Genomic DNA, 20,592 nt, shown 5'->3' on the forward strand with positions numbered 1-20,592 from the left:
TCCAAGCCATGGGGAGCCAGCTTAGCCATAAAGATGTTGTGATAATGATATTCTGAAGAGAAATGATATTCTGAAACCAAAGAGATGAAACATCCCATGTAATTTTTGCCACTGCAGTGCTTGACAGGGGTATAACCACAAGTTAGTGCAGTCCACCCAGAAGTACAAGAAACTCCAGCAATCAAGTACACCATGCATTCCTGTGGTAATTCCTAAACCTGGAGGCACTGCAGGTGAAGGTGTGACTTTGCCACGTACAGAGGTGTACCCTGCAGCCAGGTTTCTGCTAGTGAGGTTAGTGCCAGCGCCACTGGCTTTGCTGTGTGTCCCAGGCTCCTGAACCCTGGTTTGTGCTGCTGCTCAGCCTGGAAGGATGAAAACTACCTTTTGTCTATCTACACCATGTTGCAGTCATGCCTCTGACTAGACTGTGGAAACAGACTAAGAGAAATAAAACTAAAATTCCACTCGCTTTTGCAAAACTGCTGCTAGAGTAATCATGCCACTTGGCATAATTATACCAAAAGAGAGAGCAGCGTGGAGCCCAGGGAAACAGCTCTGTGGGATGCTGAACAGCTTCAGCTCCTCCTGGAAAACAGAATTAAACCTTAGTCCATATATTCTAGCTTCTAAGACAGTTTTTTCTGACCAAGACTGAAGAAACCACATTGCACTGCCATTCTTCCAGGCACCAGAATCTGTGTCTGATGCTAGAACTGGACCTAGAAATAGAATTTGTTTACTCACCCCAAAAAATTACAGAGCAGCCATCATTCACCATAACATGACATCCTAACAAGCTGCAAGGCAGAGATACTTCACATATGAATCGACTGGTGGCAGTCAGTGAATAACATTGAGGTAACCAGAACACCCTTCATCACAAATCTGATATGTTTAACAGCCAATTAAATCTGTGTAGGGATTAGGCTTTACATTGTATAGTTTTATGGTAACAAAACCTGGGCTTCCTAAGATTACATTGACCAGCTCCTTATCTCTAATGCCAAGATGTTTATCAGCACCATATGTTATGAGCTCCTGCTAGGTTTCCCAGTGACCTTCTGGGATTTAATCAGCCCAAATGTCAGGGGTTGAGGAGCTGAGGACATATATTATGACACAGAATGCAATGCTCAGCCAGGCAGAATGAAAATCCAAGGCTGAAGCCCAAAGAAAAGGTCTGTGTTGGTTAACTTCTGTCCCTAATAAATTTGTCAATTAGGAAGAACAAAAGTTAACTTTGTTTTTCTTGCACTTGCTGTTGCTTTGTGAGGTCCCATACTGTGAGGTAACACAGAGTGTGTACTCCTATATCAGCGATGAGGGGAAACCTCAGATAATTCACAGTTTGGGAATGTTTCACATAAAAATAACAAATTCCAGCTTTATATCTGGAGGTTATCTATGCTACCCAAGTATGTTTTCCAGCCTTAGAATCATCCAAAGAAGATGCAATTAGCAGGCAGTTTTTGTCCACAATTTCAACAACTCTGTGACTGAAACCTTTTTCAGTCACACACTGCTTTTACAGTTAACAAACATTCTGTTCCAGGTCCCCAAGCATTGTACTTGGGGACAATCACATCAGAAGGTGGCATGGAGGATTATTTTAACACTTTGTATGCTTGTGTGAAATACAGTTGCTTGTGATTGGAGAAGCATTAATAAAAAACCACTTGGGCAAGGACTGGATTTGCCAAGACTTTTCCATGCAAAGAATGAGATACATTTCATGGTATTTTTTTCAGGGAGAAGGACCTAGCTAAAATGTTTGAATGCCCCTGCATTCTTCAGAGGGGATGTGTTTACACTGATAAGAGCTGACACGAGCCATCTTAAGCCCCAAAACTGCCTAGTTCAGGCATAGCTCTGATTCCCCACCTCCGAACCCACCAGCAACTACAGTTCATTCTGGCAGCTCTGAACAGGAGGAGTCAACCCCATCGTTGCTTCACCCCACTCCTACCCAGCTGCTCACAGTGATATGTTTGGATCCCTAATCTCACGAGCGTCCCTTCTGTCTGCCGTTCACTGGGCTCAGATCCAGGCTGGAGTCTCCCATGCAGTTCATGGATAAGGGTGCTGATCCAAATGCAGATGCTTTGCTGCAGGGCTGCAGAATGGAGATAAAGCTGGGACTGGTTTGCAAGGCATTTGCAAATCTGGGCACTCTGTTGTTCCATTGAAAATATCCTTTTTGGAATTTAAATCATGTACCAAGACAGATGTGGCCTGACTGGGGTTTAGCTGAATGTGCTCCATTCAGATCACAACAAAAAGTCCAGGTGTTTTAGAGGATGTAATGGCCACGGTCTAAGAAAAGAATTGTGTTACTGGATGCCAAATATATGAACGCATTTATAGAAGTTTTGCTTGTTACTGAAACTGAATATATGGGTTGGTTTTTTTGTTTGTTTTCTTGTAGAAGCTAATTTCCTTTCCTAAAGCAGGTGTGTGCTAGTTCCCACATTTTCCAAGCATATTTAAAGTGATTCGGGCCTACAAGAGAGTTTCATTGGTGACAAGGATGATAAATGAGCAGTCATTTGCTGAAACTGCTATACTGCATCTTCATCAGTCTGCATTATGGTGGATGACTGCTTTAGGGGTGCTACAAACACACAGGGAATCATCTGACTACATATATGTGGCACATATTGTGTGTCACACCAAGCTGGAGAGGAAACAAAACTACAAAATGGGATGTTTAAATTGAACATCCCAAACCTTGGGGAGTTTCAGATCTAAGGCAGATGGACATCAATGACATATCTCCATCTCCACCTCTCTGTCGGGACTCTCCAATATGTGGCTCAGTAGGGTACCCATCAAGCTTCAGCTAGCATCAGTATTTTATGTCCATCATAAAAATATACATAGTATATTTTGTACAATAATACGTAGAAGAACAATTTCATTAAGGATATTGAGGAATACTGGGAAGGGGGGATGTTAAAGAATGTAGCATTGTTTGTTGAGCATACTCTACTGGCTAGACTCTTGCCTGGGAAGCAAGATAAACACATACGTGAAAAGAAAAGTTCTTCCTAGAAGCCCTTACAGCAGATCTAGGAAGTCTCTCCCCTATTTCGCTACCTGAGTTTCCAGCTCCTGCTTTCCTGGCTAAAAAATGCTTTCGATTCAGGGAGACAAAGGGAGAAATGTTTGAAGTTTGACATTTCACAGCCTTGGAGTTGAGGCATGCATGTAGTGTGCAGACAATATTAGTGCCATATTCAGCCGACAAGAGTTCAGCAGGGAGATCTCCGACTTCGTAGACAACTGCTCTCACTATGCACTGCCCTATGAAGGTCTCATTTCATACTGCAATACAAAGAAGGTGAATTGAAGCCTGAAGTTCATGGTTTAACTTCCCTTGCACTTTTTCTAGCATAAGCTGTTAGGATTCTTTGAGTCCTGACACTCCAGAGGTGACTAGCCTTGCACTGAGAATGAAGGCCTACACAGCGCGGAAGAGGAAGCCAAAAAGCAGTCAATAAAGTGAGAAAGTGGGAGCTTTAAGTACAGATTTAACATAAAGGAAGACGTAGCTGCGCAAGAGCTGGGACAACACTTCAGCTGTAAGAAGTGAGTTGGAAGAAACACAAGCGGGAAAAGATGAACAAGGCTTTTAAGGGAAACGGCCACTCCCCAGGCAAAAGCCACAATACAATTAGATCAACCATTCCCCAACTGAACACAATGAACTCTTTCAGAGGAGAGTCAGTCTGTACAAGCGGTCTACTCCCTTGACCATTTCTCTAAAGGCACTTACTGCCAACTGCTAAAAATCACACAAGTTCCTTTAGTATAGGTACCCACAGAAATGTTCATAGTGCCATGCAGTGGTATAAATAGTGAGACTCATTAAATGGCACTTGAAATAAGTAGCACTTGATAAGCTTTCCTGTCAATAGAAAGGATAGAATATATGCAAGAAAAGCAAACAGATTTACTTGTAGTCCCCAACTCTAAATTTCCAGTCCCTTTTAATAAAGTGAAAAGTTTTAGCTATTAAAAACGTTATGATCCTTGTAATGCTACAGAAGACTGATAAAAAATGTGAATAGTACAACATCCATTATATAATATATATTTATATTTTAATATATTACATTTATTTCTACATAAAGAGGCTATAAATACTGTATATGCCTTATATTCATGGTTCCTGGCATTTGACATTATAGTAAGTACAAACAAAAAAAAATAATTATAAAAATACAAAAAAAAAGAATTCAGTAGAAATAGCTTTACATTTTAAAATCTTGTAGCCTGTCTTGTGTCTTATCAATAGAGCTCTGGGACCACAAGACCACAGGTAAGAAGTTGTCCAACAATCAGGCACAATCTCACCACTCAGAGAACATCGGAGCTGCCATGAAACCAGTCACGGATTCCCAGGACTACATAAACTGAGATCTCTGCCATTGCAAACGGGCTTTTGAGTTTGCAAAGTGAAAGGAGTCAGAACTACATCTGAGGGAGGGAGCATGAGAGGAGAAGGTAGGGTGCCTTTAGAAAGCCCCATAGGAACCACAGGGCTTCCCGCAGTCCTAAGGTAGAGTACATTGCTTTTCCTATCTGTTGTAGAGGCTGCACCAGCGGCGATTCAGAGCTGGGGGTATTTTCTGCAGCTGTTTCAGGCTAGCTCAGAAGCAGGGAGGCACCTGGCATGGGTCAAGGGTGCCAGGGAGGATGGGGGGCAGAGCCATGCCCAGAGGTGAGGCATGCCCCCAGGTGTCCCACTGCTCGGTGCTCTGCCTTCTCCCTACTAACCTACCTCACCCACACAAGTCTTGAAAGCAAATGGAGCTCCTGAGGTCTGGTACAACAACTTTGTTTCTCAGTCAAGGACAGAGACCATCACCTTCACCTATATTTAGCGCAGCCTATGTTTAGTCTCAGGCCGACAGTGAGTGCCAGAGCCTTGAGCTGGAGGTTCCTTTTTTTGTTTGTGGAGGTGCAAGCAAGGGATAACTCTGAGAAACAAGAAGCCAGTGCTGTGCTGTTTCCTTCCTGGAGCCCAGCCACAAAGGGAAAACAAAAAAAACCCAACAACAACCAAAAAAAAAACAGAAAAAAAAAAGAGCAGGGCTGTTCCATTATTTCGTACAACTAGAAACAGTCAAGCTGAACGCTGTGCCACTGCCTGCATCGGGCAGATGCTCGGTATGTCATCAGAGTCCCAAAGGTCACCACGCTGCCTCTGCCATCAGGTCGGCACAGCCCATAATCCACAGCTGGCGCTTTGCACCCTCAGCCGCCAGCATCTCTCAAGGAAAGCGCCCGGCAGCCCGGCACGGCGCAGTTGCACTGCCAGACACTCCTGCATCCTCTTCAGGAAAAAATAAATGTCTTTTCTCAGTCTGACGGATGCCATCTTTCTACACATCAAACCTGAAGGCCACCAGCCCAGGCAAGGAAGGCACATCTCAGTGGGAAGGGGCACCTGGAGCTGCTGGCTTTGCCCTAGAGCGGGGGGGAGGCGAGGGGCGTGGGGCCATCGTAGGCGAGGCCATGCGCATGACAGAGCGGGGGCGAAGCCTCCCGGGCACACAAGAGTTCGGTCTCCTCACTGGAGTAGATGGTGGTGTCCATGTCATCCGAGTGGTAGCCAGACTGGTAGCCGCTCGTCTGGTTGGAGGTCTCAGACATGACAGACTCGTTACTCTTGCTGGGCACCAGCGTGCTGCAAAAAAGAAGCAGGAACAGGACTGAGAGAGACGTGGAGGCTGTCGTCTGGAGGGTAGGTGGGTGATTCCTGCCAGCAGCTGCTCTCCATCACAGCCATGACCAAAGCCAAATGGTGCACTTAGCAAAACTGGCTTCAGGCCTTTTTAAACATGATTATAAGGAGATATCTTTTCATACGCCCTAACTTCACTAACACATGTAAAAGATACAAGGAGTTAGACTGTGACCACAGATGAAATGGAGAGAAATTTTGAGAGGCTTCACACTTTTCAGCTGTGGTGCAGTTGTAACTGCAGTGTACCTTTGTTTGCACTGAAGCTGTCCTGGAAAAAAATAACTCCTGAGAAGCTCTCAGAAAGCATACGTGAGGTTTCAGCTCCACAAATGCCACTGTGCTTCCTGTGAGCTGCACAATGAAACCCCCGTACAATACTCTGAAAATACACCCAGGTACATCCTGAAAACTCGAGAGTCAACTTCAGGAAAAAAGAAAGAAAGAAAAAAAAAAGAGTTCTTTGCCATTGCAGACAAGCCCTCACAAATACACTCAATTGTGTGTGCACCGGCTCGGTTCGTTCAAAGGGTGGTTGATGCTTTTGCAGCTGATGAATACAATTCCTTGCTGAGGTGCTGGCTGATGCTTCCAACAGCTGCATGACCTCTCCTGGTATCAAATGTGGATGATCAGGCATACAGTGAACAGTTTTTGTGTGTGTGTTTTTAAAAACACACTGAGAAATTATTTTGTCTTTTTAAAAATTTTATGAACCAATCTGTCTCCTGACATTCTGCAAGCCAAAGGTCATATCCAATCCTACATGCAGCCTGAGCCTTACCTAAAGGGTATTTTCACTTGTTTATCACCCTCCTCCAATGTCTTCAGCTCTTCAGATGCGAGAACCATCCCGCTGTCTGTCTGATTTTCCTGCAAAGATGTTAGAAATGAATTAAATGGAGAAGGATAAAACCACCACAACAAAAAAGATATCAACAGAAGGAAAAAACTCACCTCCTGAACAACTTTTACAGTGGTTACCAATGGGACATCTTCAAATGTTTTCACACTCACAGGGCGGCTTTTTCTTTTGCTGCCTTGTCGATACTGACTGAAAAGAAAACAAAACAAAAAAAGTTTTGTGTCCACTATCCACAGCTTGGCTGCAAACAGCACAATGATATCAGAATCCTTTTATCTCTCTACAGAGATGTTAATCCTCTTGTCAAAACATATTATGCAAACCTCAAAATGTCCATTTATTGAAACGGATGGACAGCCTAGAAAGTGGCATGTTCCTGACCTTCTGCTCCTGACAACCTTGATCTCTGAGCAAATTCTAAGAAATGGCTTTGAGAAAACAGCCCTGTTCCTCAGTTACACTGGAGGGCTCCACTTCCTGCAAGCTTCGCTTAGAAGTATAATAAACAGAAGAGCCTGGAGCACAGACATGTGAGTCTTCCTTTGGACCGCACTTCTGAGACCCTTGGCTGGACCTAGGACAACAACAGCAGACTCAGCAGACAGCCGCCCTTAAACCACGGGGATCAGGACAGGGAGTGCTACAGCTCTCTTGAAGGCTCTTCTCCAAAAGAAGCCCTCTGGTCAGGATGACATCCGTTAAAAATATCAGACAAAAAACTAAAATTGGCTTTCACAGAGGTAGCAATACAGCAAACAAAAGAGCTGTCCTCAGCTTTCTAAGTGCATATGGACTATAACGGATTTTGCCCCAGTTAAACAGGACAAATTAATGTTCCCGACAGCTAATGAAGAAGAACAAGTCATGGAGACAGAAGAGAAACCTGCATGCACCTGAAGCACGAAGCTGGAGACAATTAAGAGCATCATTTATCCCATGTCCCAGCTTGGGTCTAGCTATGTTGAGTTCTGCTTATCTCCAACAGACATTTATTTAAACAGGTGGGGATTTTACAAGTTCCCCATGTGGCTTGCTCAGGCACCCGGTCGCACTGTAGAGTGTTTTTCTAATATCAAACCTAAGCATTTGCTGCAAATAAAATCTGTCCTATTGCTGGGGACACAGAATAATTAATTAACATCCTCTTTCGACCAGCCTTTCATATACTGGAAACTGTTACTCCATTCCCTCTCCATGTTTTCTTCCTAGACTTAACAAAAACAGTTCTTCCAGGATCTCTGCAAGGACCAGGTCTTCTGCTCCTGTTACTCTGCAGTGGTATCTAATCCACTTCCCACCCAACCCTGACAGGGCCAAAAACATCTAAAAGACAATCTAGTCTCACTCACTCTCCTGGACAACCTGACCTTGACTAATGAGAAGCTCATTCCATAACTTGTCTTTTCCATCTGAAAGCTCCCCGTGTGCTTGCATTTAATTGCCCATGCAGGAACAGAACTGCATGGCCAGGACTACGGTTACCAGCGTGGTGAGGACTGGGGACCCCAGACTGTTGATCTGAATGACCTCCTAGGTATGGGAGTCCTGGCTTCTGCTCAATCCAGACAGGAATCAGCCTACATGGGCTGCAATGAACGAGACCCGTGTAGTTAAGCCAAGCTACCATGCAAGCAGGACCAGAAATAGTGTGCAGGCAGTGAGAGGCCACACATGCAGTCTGATTCCTGTCCGGTGGCACTGAGGCCTCAGCTGATATCCTGGCAGTATTTCCCTGAAATGTATTTGCATTTTCTAATAGACCATCCCATAAAAAGGGCCAAAAGCGCCCTACAGAAAATCAAAATCCACCTTCCCTGCTACTCACCAAATCAATTATTCTTCCTAAAAATGAAACTTGGATTGATTTGAGTTGATTTGTTCTTGAAAAATCCATGCTGGCCATTTTTAGTTACTTAATTTCCCTGTAGGCATTTACCATCATTCATATGATTGTTTATTCTGGGATCATTCCTAGGATTCAAGTTAACTTGATTTAAAGGTTACTCATTTCCTGTTCTTTCTAAAAACAGGCATTGCCTTTACACTTCCTTAAATCTTCTCTACCTGACCTAACTGTTCTTAAGGTTCAGAAATTACATATCTATTTCCTAAACCAAATATGGCAGATTTTAGGAGGTCCTGATGATTTTAATTTACCTCAGCAATCTAAATATTCTTTCACACTCTCTGTATTTTGCCTGTGCTTGCTTTTCCTCCTCCAGCTTTGATTTAGAGATTGTATTTATCAGCATCTCTTCATAGTTAGAACCTTTGTGAAGATTCAAAAAGACACTACTGAACAGATCACTCTTTTCCACTATGTGTATAGCAAGATCCATGCCTAAAAATTGTTTTCAGTCACAAAAGAATGAACACTCTTCAGAACAGAAGAATGAAGCCCCTAAGCACATCTCAAGCTCCCCAATTTGCCTCTCCTAGCATGGTTTCCACAAGTACTTTCATAACCTCGTCCCACTGTATAAGACAAAAGAGGTTCAAAGTCTCTTTAAAAGGTTGACAGAGAGAGATTTTACTTCTGCTCGTAACAGGAAGTGGAGACCAGGAGAAGACATACAGGAAGTATTAGAAGTGGAAAATAAGTGTGATGTTTTCAGTGTTAAATCATGCTTTTTTGTCTTTCAAATATTTATATTTTAGACCTCCTCACCGACAAAACATCTCTAGGACCATAAGTTCAACTGAAGTGTGAAACGCATTGGAGGAGAAAATATCTTTCTCCTTTACATCACATACCTGAAGTCCTCTCAAGTCCAACATAAGCCCTGCTTAAGTGCATTAGTACACAATCCTTACTGGGGAAGTTACCTCTGCCATGATAACCCAACAGCATCTACAACTACTAGTCAATCATGGATGTCCCAGTAGGCCACCAGAAGTAAACAGAGTACAAAAACCAGTGACAACACTCATTAGGTCACATCCCCCTTGGCTATCAATTTATGACCTATTTACCAATATTTCACTTCAGGAGGGGAAGTGCCAGAAAGGTTATTACTGATAGAACTATTACCATTAACATTTTAGGGAGCTCTAATAAAAGAGCGTGAACACAACTGAATTGGATTGGTAAAACTTTCATTCATTCTAGTTCTTAAAAACTAAGTAACAAATATTCTTGTGGAGTATCTGGAAAGGGAAGCAAAAAAAAACCTCAGAAAAATAGTACTAGCATTTTGCCTACAAAACCTCTCCAGATTCCTTCTTATCCCTATGGAGGAGGTTAAATATGGACCAGGCAGCTGAAATCTCTTCCTCTCATTTTCCCTGCCCCCAGCACAAACAAAACCTGCCCAGAGGCCCCAGTAGGATGTCCACCATATAAAATACCTAATTCATCATAATGGAATTTAGGATCACAGACTTCCTCTTCCTCCCTACAGGAAGCAGGTGAAGTTGCGAGAGAGAGACCCGAATCCTCTTCCATATTCAGCGATACTGACAGAGGAAGGACAACGTAGTCTTTGCCATCCTGTAGAATTCAGTGAAAAAATATATAAAAATTAAAATAAGCTATAGAGATACACAAACATAAACAGTACATACGTGTATGTGAAGCATGTATTAGTCCAATAGTGCTACTTTGGTTGTTTTATTAAACTACGAACATTATATCAACTTTGTAGAGCAATTATATTAAAAGAAAGAAATTTAAGTGTAACTGTCAAGAACTTTTAGATTAAAAAATCGAGCTTTTTATATGACATACTGTAACATAATGTATAAACTGAACTTTTTTTGATGTCTTTGAAATCAAAAATGTAAGTTTTAGTAATGTTTGAATCCCAATGACACAAAGAACATGAACCTGAGGAAATGAATAAACTTAAACTGAAATGAAGACTGAATTAGACTCCAGTATATAGTCAGAAAGACTAAACTATAAGATGTAAATGAAAAAAAAGAATGAAATGCAGATAACAAAAAAGGAAATTTTCTATCAACATTTTGGCATCTAATATGACATGAACAACGAGGACATAATTTAAAAGATTTTCTTCCACTTGTTTACATTTCTGCTCTAAAGTATAAAGCGAAAAAATGCATTATGGATCCCTTGGTGCTGCGTATCTAGTCCCATAAGAAATCCTTTAGCAGATTCCATCTTTTCTCTAATTTTTTTACACCTATCCTGCTTAGATTACAATAAGACACATGCATAATTAGCTGTTAGCTATCAGATGGTTAATCATGTTTGCCTTTTGTAGTGCCGGTACACTACAGTTCATGACAAGAGGGCTTAAACCATCAGCAATTCAAACATATTAAGTTATGGGCAAATATACACAAGGTATGTTCTGAATATACAAGGAAACACTCTTTTTCCATGAGAGTGACTGAGCACTGGCACAGGTTGCCCAGAGAGGTTGTGGAGTCTCCATACTGGGAGATACTAAAAAATCATCTAGATACGGTTCTGGGCAACCAGCTTAAGGTAACCTGGCTTGAGCAGTGGGTTTGGACTGGCTGATGGCCAGAGGTGCCTTCCAACCTCAGCCAGTCTGTGATTCTTTGATACATAAGATTCAAGCTGGTAGAAATCCTATCCTTTCTGAGTTTTGGTATGCACAGAGGAGACAATAGTTTGGAAGAACAGGTAATTCTCATCAGTACCAATAGGTCAGAAAGGGAGAACTTGTCTAATACGAGAGCATGTGGCCAAATCCACCCTCCTTCATTCAGCATGTTCACTATTGCCCTGTCCTTGTCCACTTCTGTAGTACATGAAGAAGGAGTCACAAGCTGGAAAACCTGGAAGGGAGGCCTGTGTGTCCCACCTGGGTGCAGAGGTCTCTCTCACCACAACGCCTGCACACAGTTCAGTCCTTCACACACTTGTCTGCACAGAGCTGCCCACAGGCAGTGAAATATCTGTACCATCATCTTCCAGAAGACTCATTAAAAGCATTGCAGCCCACATCCTCACACATATTAAGATACCCATTTTTGGCACAGGAAGATCAACAGGAGCTACCCACCGAAATGTCTCTGCAGTATGCAGAGAAACCATCAGCACAACAGAGAATCGAGCCTGTGCCAACAGCTCCCCAGCTAAGTAACCACAGCCATGGTGTCACAGAATCCCTTGCTGGTAAGGCATGGTGGCTTTTGGTTACAAGTACAAACTTCTGTGATCTTTCCCTGCCAAGTCATTCCTCTCTACATGTTGCACCAACCACTGGTCAGTAACAGGAGCAGTGGAAGAAACCCAGGCTCTCCGATGGCTCCTGTGGACAGGACCCAACTATGGGATTTTGTGGTGGCTGGCAGGACAGGAGGGGTTCAGCCGGTGGTTTTAACAACCAAAGAATACATTCCATGTACCTGACGGACATTGGCTTGCAGTAGATTTCCCAGGTGCTCCACCAGCTCTGAAAAAGTCGGTCTCTGCTTAGGATCTCCATGCCAGCAATCCAGCATTGTCTGGTACCTGGAAGGACAAAGCCCATTAAAATATCATCATAAAGAAAACAGCATTTATTGCTTGTTCCAGCACCTGACATCATTGTGGGGTGAACATGCGCAGCTGAAAGAACAGTTTCTCACATTTCTGGTGTTGTGTAGTCTGGTGGCCTCATTCTTGTTCCTTCTTTGAGTCTTCTGCAAAATTCCTCATCAATTTTCACCCCAGGGTATGGCGATGCACCTAAAATGAGAGCAATGATAATTTAAATGCATTAGACTCTTAAATTCTGTGCTTATTTTTCAATTAAATAATTTGCTATGGCCTGAGTTAATAAGGTAATTCAATATATTTGGATGTGCAAACAATTTATTTTATGATGGAAATGGCAACTGATTGAATAAATGAGGCACATCACCACATACTGAAATTCTATGAAGAAGCATTACAAGTCCATGTTCCCACATTTTTAAGGAAATGTATTTTATTTTAACAGAGAAAACAAACAGGAAAGAAGTAAAAAAAAAATGCTAAAGAGATCCAAGAACATTTTGACTGTGTTCTTCAGACTGTTGTTTAAAATTTAAGATGGCTCAGTAAAACTAAAGTGACTCACCTAATGAAAATATTTCCCACAGTAGAATTCCAAAGGACCATACATCACTTTGAATGGTATATACTCTGTCAAAAATGGTTTCTGGTGCCATCCACTTTAGGGGTAGTCTGGCCTGAAAGTATTTCCGAAAACAAAAAGGTATCACAGTTTAGCAAAACACTGAGTTTCCACAAACCCATTTAAAGTGAAAAGAAAAAAAAAAAGACTCCTGACTTCATATTAATTCTCTCTCAAATATTAATATTAATTCTGTCCCAAATAGCGAATCTGAAACTTACATCTCCTTTCCTGACGTAATCTGGGTCTTTGTAGATGTCTCGAGCCAAGCCAAAATCACAGATTTTGACCACGTTATTGTCCGACAAGAGGATATTACGAGCAGCCAGGTCCCTGTGGATGCACTGCAAAGAGAAGTAAACAACTTCGTATGGTGCCTGTCGTCACCGCTCTGTCCACTGGGCTGATCTCTTTCACATATGTGCTCTCCTACCCTCAAAGGCCAGATAAGTCTTAAAACCTTTTGAGAGAAAGAACCCTTAGCATCAACAGTTACTGATTTTAAGTGCTTTTTTGATGGTCACAACTGATTTGGCTCAGGGAGACTTGTGTTTCCAAGTCCAAACATACATCTGTTTATCCACTATGCAGAAAGGGCCTTTGAAGTTAGCTAATTAATTGTCCTAAGAAGCTGACACAAAACAGGTTCAGATCTGATTACCTTTAGATTTACTTAGGTTCACCCAAATCTGTGTACTCCACTCTCTCTGGGAAAAACATACTGCACTAAAATGCCAATTTGATTCCAACACAAACTAATTTGACTACAGAGTGAAAAGTCCATGTCTTTACCTATGCAGAATAACAGCTTAGCCAACAACCCAAAGATTTCAAAACTCAAGCCTCGATAGCTCCAAGTAAAAAACTTGGTTCTGAAAATGGCTGCACATTTGCTTCTAGTACAGACTAGAACTGGAGAACCTGGAAGAACATATTTTTACATAAACATACCAAATAGGATGTATGAAATGTAGACAAATGCATGTTTTCAGAAAAGACTCTGAAATCTGCTCTTGAACATCCAGCCTGCACTTAAGGGCAATATTGTATTCCCCTTTTCCCATTTCTAAGTGGTTTTTGTTTCTATAAAACTGCAGGCAACTTCTCACTCTAGCTGGAATCGACATCCTTCAGAAACTGTCCTATACATATTTAGGATCAAACCATGGAAAAGCACTTCTAGAAGGCCAAAACACAGGTGAGGTGCTATGGACTGCCAGGGTGTCTTTGGCAAGAGACTCTCCAAGGAGTCATCCCTGAAGTTCCCTCAGTGAGCATCACCTCTCCTCACACTGTCCTCCCAACCCCACTGCGAAGTTACAGGCAACCTCTTCAGAGCAAACTCCTTTACTCCAGTTTAGCTCTGGTTGCCAGGGATATGTCTCCAATTCCTGTAATAGTCCCCATAAGTCAGCTCCCCTCCTCCAGCCACTTAATCATTCTGCTATGAATCGGTGACCCATAAACCTTATGCAGATCACTAACATTTGTGTCAATAAATGCACGGGCTCTTTCACTCTGTAGTATTAATGATTCGGTTATGTTTTCGGGCAAAAAGAAAATGTTGTGGGTGACTGCTAGTCCGAAGACGAACATGCCATTTCCTTCCATAGACCTACAGCACTATTTCCTACAGCACTATTTCCTACAGCACTATTTCCTACAGTCAAATAAATAACATGTCACTCTTCCTGAGAAGTTCCTTACTTTGCGTGAAGCCAAGAACTCCATTCCTCTAGCCACCTGGAAGCTATAACAGATGAGGTCTTCCATGGTCAAAGGGTTCTTGCAAAGGTCTTCAGGACCAGCTGCAAAGAATCAGACGACAGTCAAACATGCCCTTTGTCACTGATTTCACCCATAACCGCTTCCTAGGTAAAAGTCCATCTTAACCTTATGTCACAATGAACTGAAGGAGCAAACGAAGGTCTTTTTTTGGCTTTATGATTATCACAACCCAATTTACACAAAACTAGTCCTGTGTAAAATAAGCTTTGAGACGTTGGGTTATACCCCAGGCCTCCTTGCTTATTTCCAGAGTTCCCACCAGTGGGAAGATTTGCAAGACAATCCCAAAAGAAAAACAACAAAAATGCAGCACATGAGTTCCTAGAATAGGAAAGGCTTGCTGTGGTTTCAGTAGATGAATTTGGAAACTGATGGGAGAGAGGCCCCACCTAGTCCTTATGGGGGAAGAATATGCCATGGCGAGAAAGACTCAGATTTGGCAAAAAGCCCTGCTAATTTAGAGTAGAAGAAGCCTAACCTCATCCTCTAGTGACCTGGAGAAATAATGCACTCAAATATCCAGCAGAAGTAACTAGTCATTTAGCTCCTGCTGAAATAAACAACTCAGTGACTTTGCTCAGCTCTTGATTTTAAGAAGAAATCTGTCAAGAACTACAACATTGACGGCTAAAACTCTCACCTCAAGGCCTACTTACAACACCCCAGCTCAGAGATTTGGTGGTTACACCAGAGAGGTCTGAAGAGGACCGAAACCATGTGGAAATGTATAAAGTGCCTGCCCGATATTACCTATTAGGATCATATTGGAACCGCAAGATCATCCTCCCTGCTATCTCACTGATGTTTTTCTTTGCTTTAAATGATTTTTAGAAGAAGTTGAGGTATAGGCAGATCAGCTATGGCTTCCCTCCTGACCAGTCTGATCTCACCACTTGCTGAAATTAGCGGTCTCTAAAATATATTGGCACTGAGCACTTTGTGCTGTCTCTGCCAAAGGAGAACACGGCAAAGACATCAGCGAAACCGCTCCAGAGGTTATGTATATCCAGGGGAGACTTTGAATGAGCGGATAATTCAGGTTTCCTGTTCCTGACAGACCACCTGCACAGAGGGAAGGCAAATCAGCCTCTCCTCTAATAAGCACCGGCATTTCACATTATTTAACTTCTGGGCAAATATGAAGGAAATTCAGTTAGCATCTTAGCACATCCCTCTCTGCACTGCCTTTGGAGATTGTGCTCTGCGATTTTCCTTTAAGACACAGGAAAGTTAAATGGATGGATCTCCAAAAGGCATTGTCTTTTCAGGCAGGACATTACCTGGAATTGGGCTGAGAGGTTTGGGATGCTGACCTAGATAAGCCAAAGCCAGGGAACTTTGGTCATCCAGGTAATACCCCATACCCAGCTTTGATGGAGCTTTGGAAATCACACAGTCCCCCATGTCTCTTATCAGCCCCCACCAGTGACAGCTGTTCCAACACCAGGAGAAGACATATCCTACCATCCTCCTCTTCCACATCACTCAGGGACCTCTCCTCCACAAAGCCAGAGCTTGCTGAGCTCTGGCTGCTAGTGATGCTGTCCAGACGCCGCTTCAGGTCTGCAGAGACGTCACCAACGTAGTTGTCCTTCCCCTGCCGAAACCTGCCACTTTTGGTCTAGAAACATAAGGAGAGGGTGGGAGAAATCAGAGGCAGAATGAAAATCAGAAGCTTCCTGGGGAGAGGCAATGACATTTCCCATTGTCTGTGCCACAGGCACCACTGAAGGCAGGGCCAGCAGCCCTGCACTGCTCCCAGCCACCTCTGGTTGGAGATGCCAGTGACAGCATTGGCAAACCCCAACCCATGGCCACGTGAGATTACCACCTCAAGCATCCTCTGCCACTCCACAGCACGGCTGTAGCCTGTTCCCATGTCATCCCGGTGACCTCTGCAGCAACACCTCCACATATGGGGGAATAAATGTACGCTGAGGAACTGGCTTTCTCAGCTGCATGGTGGCCACCACTTGTGAAGCACACATGGATGCTGCCGAACTCCCCCTCATACACTCGAGCCTCTCCACACCACTATGTCTTTACCTCCCACTGCTGCTAAACTACCTTGGCCAGAACCCCAGCAGCCCTCAAAATCTGATTTATTTCCTTCTTCTCCTAAGCCACCAAATGCCTCTAGAGAGGATGCCAGCCCCACAGGCTTCCTCCACCATGTTACCACTTTCTTCTGCTTTGGTTTGGTGACTTTTCTCCCCTGGCAGGGCTGGGTTTTTTCTGTTGTCATTCCCATCCCCACTGCTTGTGTAAGCAAGGGTCAGCACCATCATGAAACCCTGCTTGTTCCTTCAAGGCTTCTCAGATGTTTATTTATCCTTTTTACTTCAAAAGAGGATGCAGCAAGTTGCCTTTGCCAATATAGAATAGTAAACAATGATTCCAAGGATAAAGAAAAATAAACCCCTGGCGAATGGACAAGCAGTTTGAAGAAGCCGTGATCTGAGCATGGCAGCTGCAGGAAGACTTGGGTTGACCAGCATGACAGAGTACTGCCCAGGGGCCTCCCTCTTGGGGAGAAAGGGTAGGGTACCGAACATGTTGCTCAGCGCCAGGTACAAACAGTCATACTCTTCATGCAGCAATCTCACTCTCAGAGGGGATGAATCCTCCCAAGCCTCTCCAGAAGCCAGATCACCTTTCACAGGCATCCAGGAATGAGTTTGAAAATGCCAGCCTCCATCCTCCCCCACCTTTCAAACAGGGATGCAGAGGTGGGTGCTCCCGTTTTCAAAGGACTGAATGTTAACTCATTGAGACACATCAATTATGCAAAATTATTAACAGTAGAAAAAAAATGAAATGGCCTGGTTCATCAATTGGCATTGGAATAGTGGAAAGGTAAAGCACGTGATAGAGGATATCTACAGATATCTGATGGATATATACACTAAGCAGGGAGTGCAGTTATTTAAGGTGGTCTTGAGCTTAACTAAGAAAGGAAAAAATTCAGGCTGATAATCAGAAAAAACTTCCTGACAGATACGGCCAAGTGTAGAACAATCTGCCAAGGGAAATAGTGGAAGCCCAGTTCCTTTGCACATTTTAAGTTAACAATAACAAAACAGCTACATTGCAGGGGCCAGGGGAAAGACTAGATGACCTCTGATGTCTTTGCCATCTCTCATTCCCATGAGAAGTACTAGATACTCAGCGTCCCCAAGGACTCCCACTTCAGTCTGCACTAGAAACAGAAATATCATATGTGGAAAGAACTCACCAAATCAAACATTGTACTGTTAACCTTGACTCCTTACCTTGTACGGGACAAATTCACTCCTTTTGCTCCGTAAGTAAGCTGACAGATTTCCAAACTTGCAATATTCCACGATCACCATGAGTGGGCCTGTAAAACATGCAAGGCAACTCTTTAGAAAGACCATTTTTATCCCACCTTCTCTCACAGCATAATCTGTGGCTAGAAATACATTTCAAAAAGCATTCTACTACCCAAAGGCTTTTAAAAATACCAGAAATAATAATAAAAAAAATCTAATCAAAGCAAGGAAGTGATTCTTTTTCTGCTGTATAAAGAAGGAAAAGAAAGTACATACTTCTGAAAAATCACAGGCCTGGTTTCATATGTGAAAATGTATAATGGTGTGCTCATACCTAAGTGCCAATAACCACCTATGCTAACTGACATTGTACAGGGTGCGACATACATATCTGAATTAACTTCAGTGCAATTAACCACTCATCTGTAATACAGTATACACATGATTATCCATGCATCTTTGGGCAGGCAGTCTAAGCCCTAAAAACTTAAAACAGGAACCTTGGTTTCAGACACAGAGGCCTCAACCTACACTCCAAATGTGTATTTCATGCTCAAATAGCCTCATATAGCATATGTTACAATGATAAATTTCCATCCTAGGTTCCAAATACTAGCCATCTCTATTTTATTCTGGAATAAACAAGGAAAGAAATATTTATGGATTATGTTTCTCTCATCTACTGCACTTCTGTCATGGAACTTTACAAATTAAATTCTGATCCCACAGTAAGCCAACAAGTCAGCTTCCCTGAAAAATTATTACTGAGTTTCTTTACACTGAATTTCTTTCAAATTAGCATGCAGTGCTCTATTTGTTAAATAAAACATCTGTCCCCAATTATAAAGTAAAATAGGTTCATCCACCCAGAGCTAGACTCCAAATTGCAATCTCCCCTCCCACACAGAGGCACCCACAGCCCATCCAAAGCCAGGGAGGGAAGTCACAACTTGCAGTTGTGCTGTGGCTGGTGGCAAGAATAAGACCAACTTCTTAAATCTGGTACTAGACTCAGAACCAAAGCCTGTTACACATGAGGTGTCCACTATAAAAGTGGATTTCAGGTACAGAAAAGCAAAGTGACAGAACAGCCAAGGGATGGAGCCGGATGTAGAATTCAGGGCTTCTGAGCCCTTATTCCACCTCTGGGCCTGCTCCCTCTTGATAGATTTTTTTTTTTTTTAAAAGAAGACTACTTCTTCCAACCCCTAATTTTAAAACTCCATCTTCTGTGCAGCAGAAATGGCAGCATAGGGGTTTTCATTAGCACCTTCCCAGCCACCGAGAAGTTACTCACCTCCTGGCTTTGTGCAGGCTCCAAGCAAATTGACAACATTGAGATGATGGCCAATATGAATGAGGATCTTCAGCTCCGACATAAGCGCTCGGTGCTCACTGTGGGTTGCACCCTCTGCAGAGGCAAGACAACACAGATCAGAAGCATCACAGAGAGAAAGTTTTTCCCCTCCTCTGCATTCCCTTCTGTTATTTTTCCAGCCCATCTAGCGAGAAGTTTAGCATGTTGATAGCCTGGGTCAGCTACACTGCAGGACACTGATGAAAGCTGGGCACATCAATGAGGGGTTTTGCGCTGCTTTTAAACATTTTCCAAAGCTGGCCAAGGGCAGTATATCAGAACAGGGACACAAACAATCCAGATTAGCAAACATCTTTCTTCCTGCACATCTTTTGAGCAGTTTGTATTCTGCTGCCTGACCCTTCCAGCCAAGTGGAGCTAGAAACATCGTCCCACAGCCGTTGCTAGCAACCTCACTAAGGGAGAGATAGGGTCAAGGCCAAACACGCCTGATCCTGCAGCCTCACCAAAACCCTGGGGACATGGCTGGTGTCCTCATCCCACAAGGACAGAAGGGGAAGAGGAAAGAGCTGAAGCAGTGGGGAAAGCGGCGGCAGAGGAGGCAGCTCTCTGCAGGCTGCCTGAGCACTGGGAAACTGGAGGGACAGGGCTTTACAATTTTTATTGTTGTTACTGCATGCTCATCCCATTGTAATGAGTCTGCAGCAGTTCTTGCCTGCACTTGTGACCACTCATACTGTACTTTCAGAAATCCCCCACCTTTCCCAGTCTCCTCCAGTACACCACAGGGTGGGATACAGCCCCTGGCTGCTGGCAGCCCCATTTTGCTGCCCCACCTCTTCAGGAAGAACGTGTCTGGGAACTGTAGCGTTCAACTTTGCTGTGTTAAATGCGGAGCATCGTAATTTGATTTAAAGTGAGGAGAAAGGCGTTCAAAACTATGACTTATTTTGGAGCATGCCTAAGCCATTGTCTGAGACTTGCCTAAAGCTCCTTACCAGGCTGCAGAAGGCAAAAGTGCAAATTGTTTACAGGAGCAAGTTTATAGTCCGAAACTAAGTAGATCTAGGAAGTAATGGCAAAGAAACCACAGTCACATTGCTCTAGTTATTGATGAGGAAGAAGCACGTACCTTCCCTAAGCATCGCTTCATGACACCACCCATTAGCTTAAAACTCGCATACGCCACTGGTAGAAGCATTCTGGATTTTTTCTATTTACTAGTTACAGACAGTATAGGAATACTGTGTATTTGAGGTGAATCACAGAATCACAGAACGTTATGGGTTGGAAGGGACCTCGAAAGTTATCTAGTCCAACCCCCCACCAGAGCAGGATCACCTACAGTAGGTCACAGAGGAATGCATCCAGGTGGGTTTTGAATGTCTCCAGAGAAGGAGACTCCACACCCTCCCGGGGCAGCCTGTGCCAGGGCTCTGTCACCCTCACAGGGTAAAAGCTTTTCCTAATGTTTTTGTGGA

The 20,592-nt window shown here is 43.2% G+C and overlaps 1 protein-coding gene across 1 annotated transcript in view; it reads right to left on the reverse strand.

Moving 5' to 3' along the window:
- Positions 1 to 5,475: 5,475 nt before the first annotated feature.
- The window catches only part of KDR (kinase insert domain receptor (a type III receptor tyrosine kinase)), a gene marked incomplete at its 5' end in the record, with an annotated part of 31,175 nt that continues 16,058 nt past the window's right edge, over positions 5,476 to 20,592 (reverse strand). Inside the window, 13 exons of the mRNA XM_009875522.1 lie at positions 5,476 to 5,695; positions 6,537 to 6,625; positions 6,710 to 6,806; positions 9,394 to 9,403; positions 9,966 to 10,107; positions 11,961 to 12,066; positions 12,183 to 12,282; positions 12,656 to 12,767; positions 12,934 to 13,056; positions 14,420 to 14,520; positions 15,965 to 16,121; positions 17,773 to 17,861; positions 19,091 to 19,204. Of these exons, the coding sequence (XP_009873824.1) occupies positions 5,476 to 5,695; positions 6,537 to 6,625; positions 6,710 to 6,806; positions 9,394 to 9,403; positions 9,966 to 10,107; positions 11,961 to 12,066; positions 12,183 to 12,282; positions 12,656 to 12,767; positions 12,934 to 13,056; positions 14,420 to 14,520; positions 15,965 to 16,121; positions 17,773 to 17,861; positions 19,091 to 19,204 (1,460 nt within the window). The remainder of the gene's footprint in view (positions 5,696 to 6,536; positions 6,626 to 6,709; positions 6,807 to 9,393; positions 9,404 to 9,965; positions 10,108 to 11,960; positions 12,067 to 12,182; positions 12,283 to 12,655; positions 12,768 to 12,933; positions 13,057 to 14,419; positions 14,521 to 15,964; positions 16,122 to 17,772; positions 17,862 to 19,090; positions 19,205 to 20,592) is intronic.

This window comes from Apaloderma vittatum, unplaced genomic scaffold, assembly GCF_000703405.1.
Source record: "Apaloderma vittatum isolate BGI_N311 unplaced genomic scaffold, ASM70340v1 scaffold10358, whole genome shotgun sequence".
Taxonomy (NCBI): domain Eukaryota; kingdom Metazoa; phylum Chordata; class Aves; order Trogoniformes; family Trogonidae; genus Apaloderma; species Apaloderma vittatum.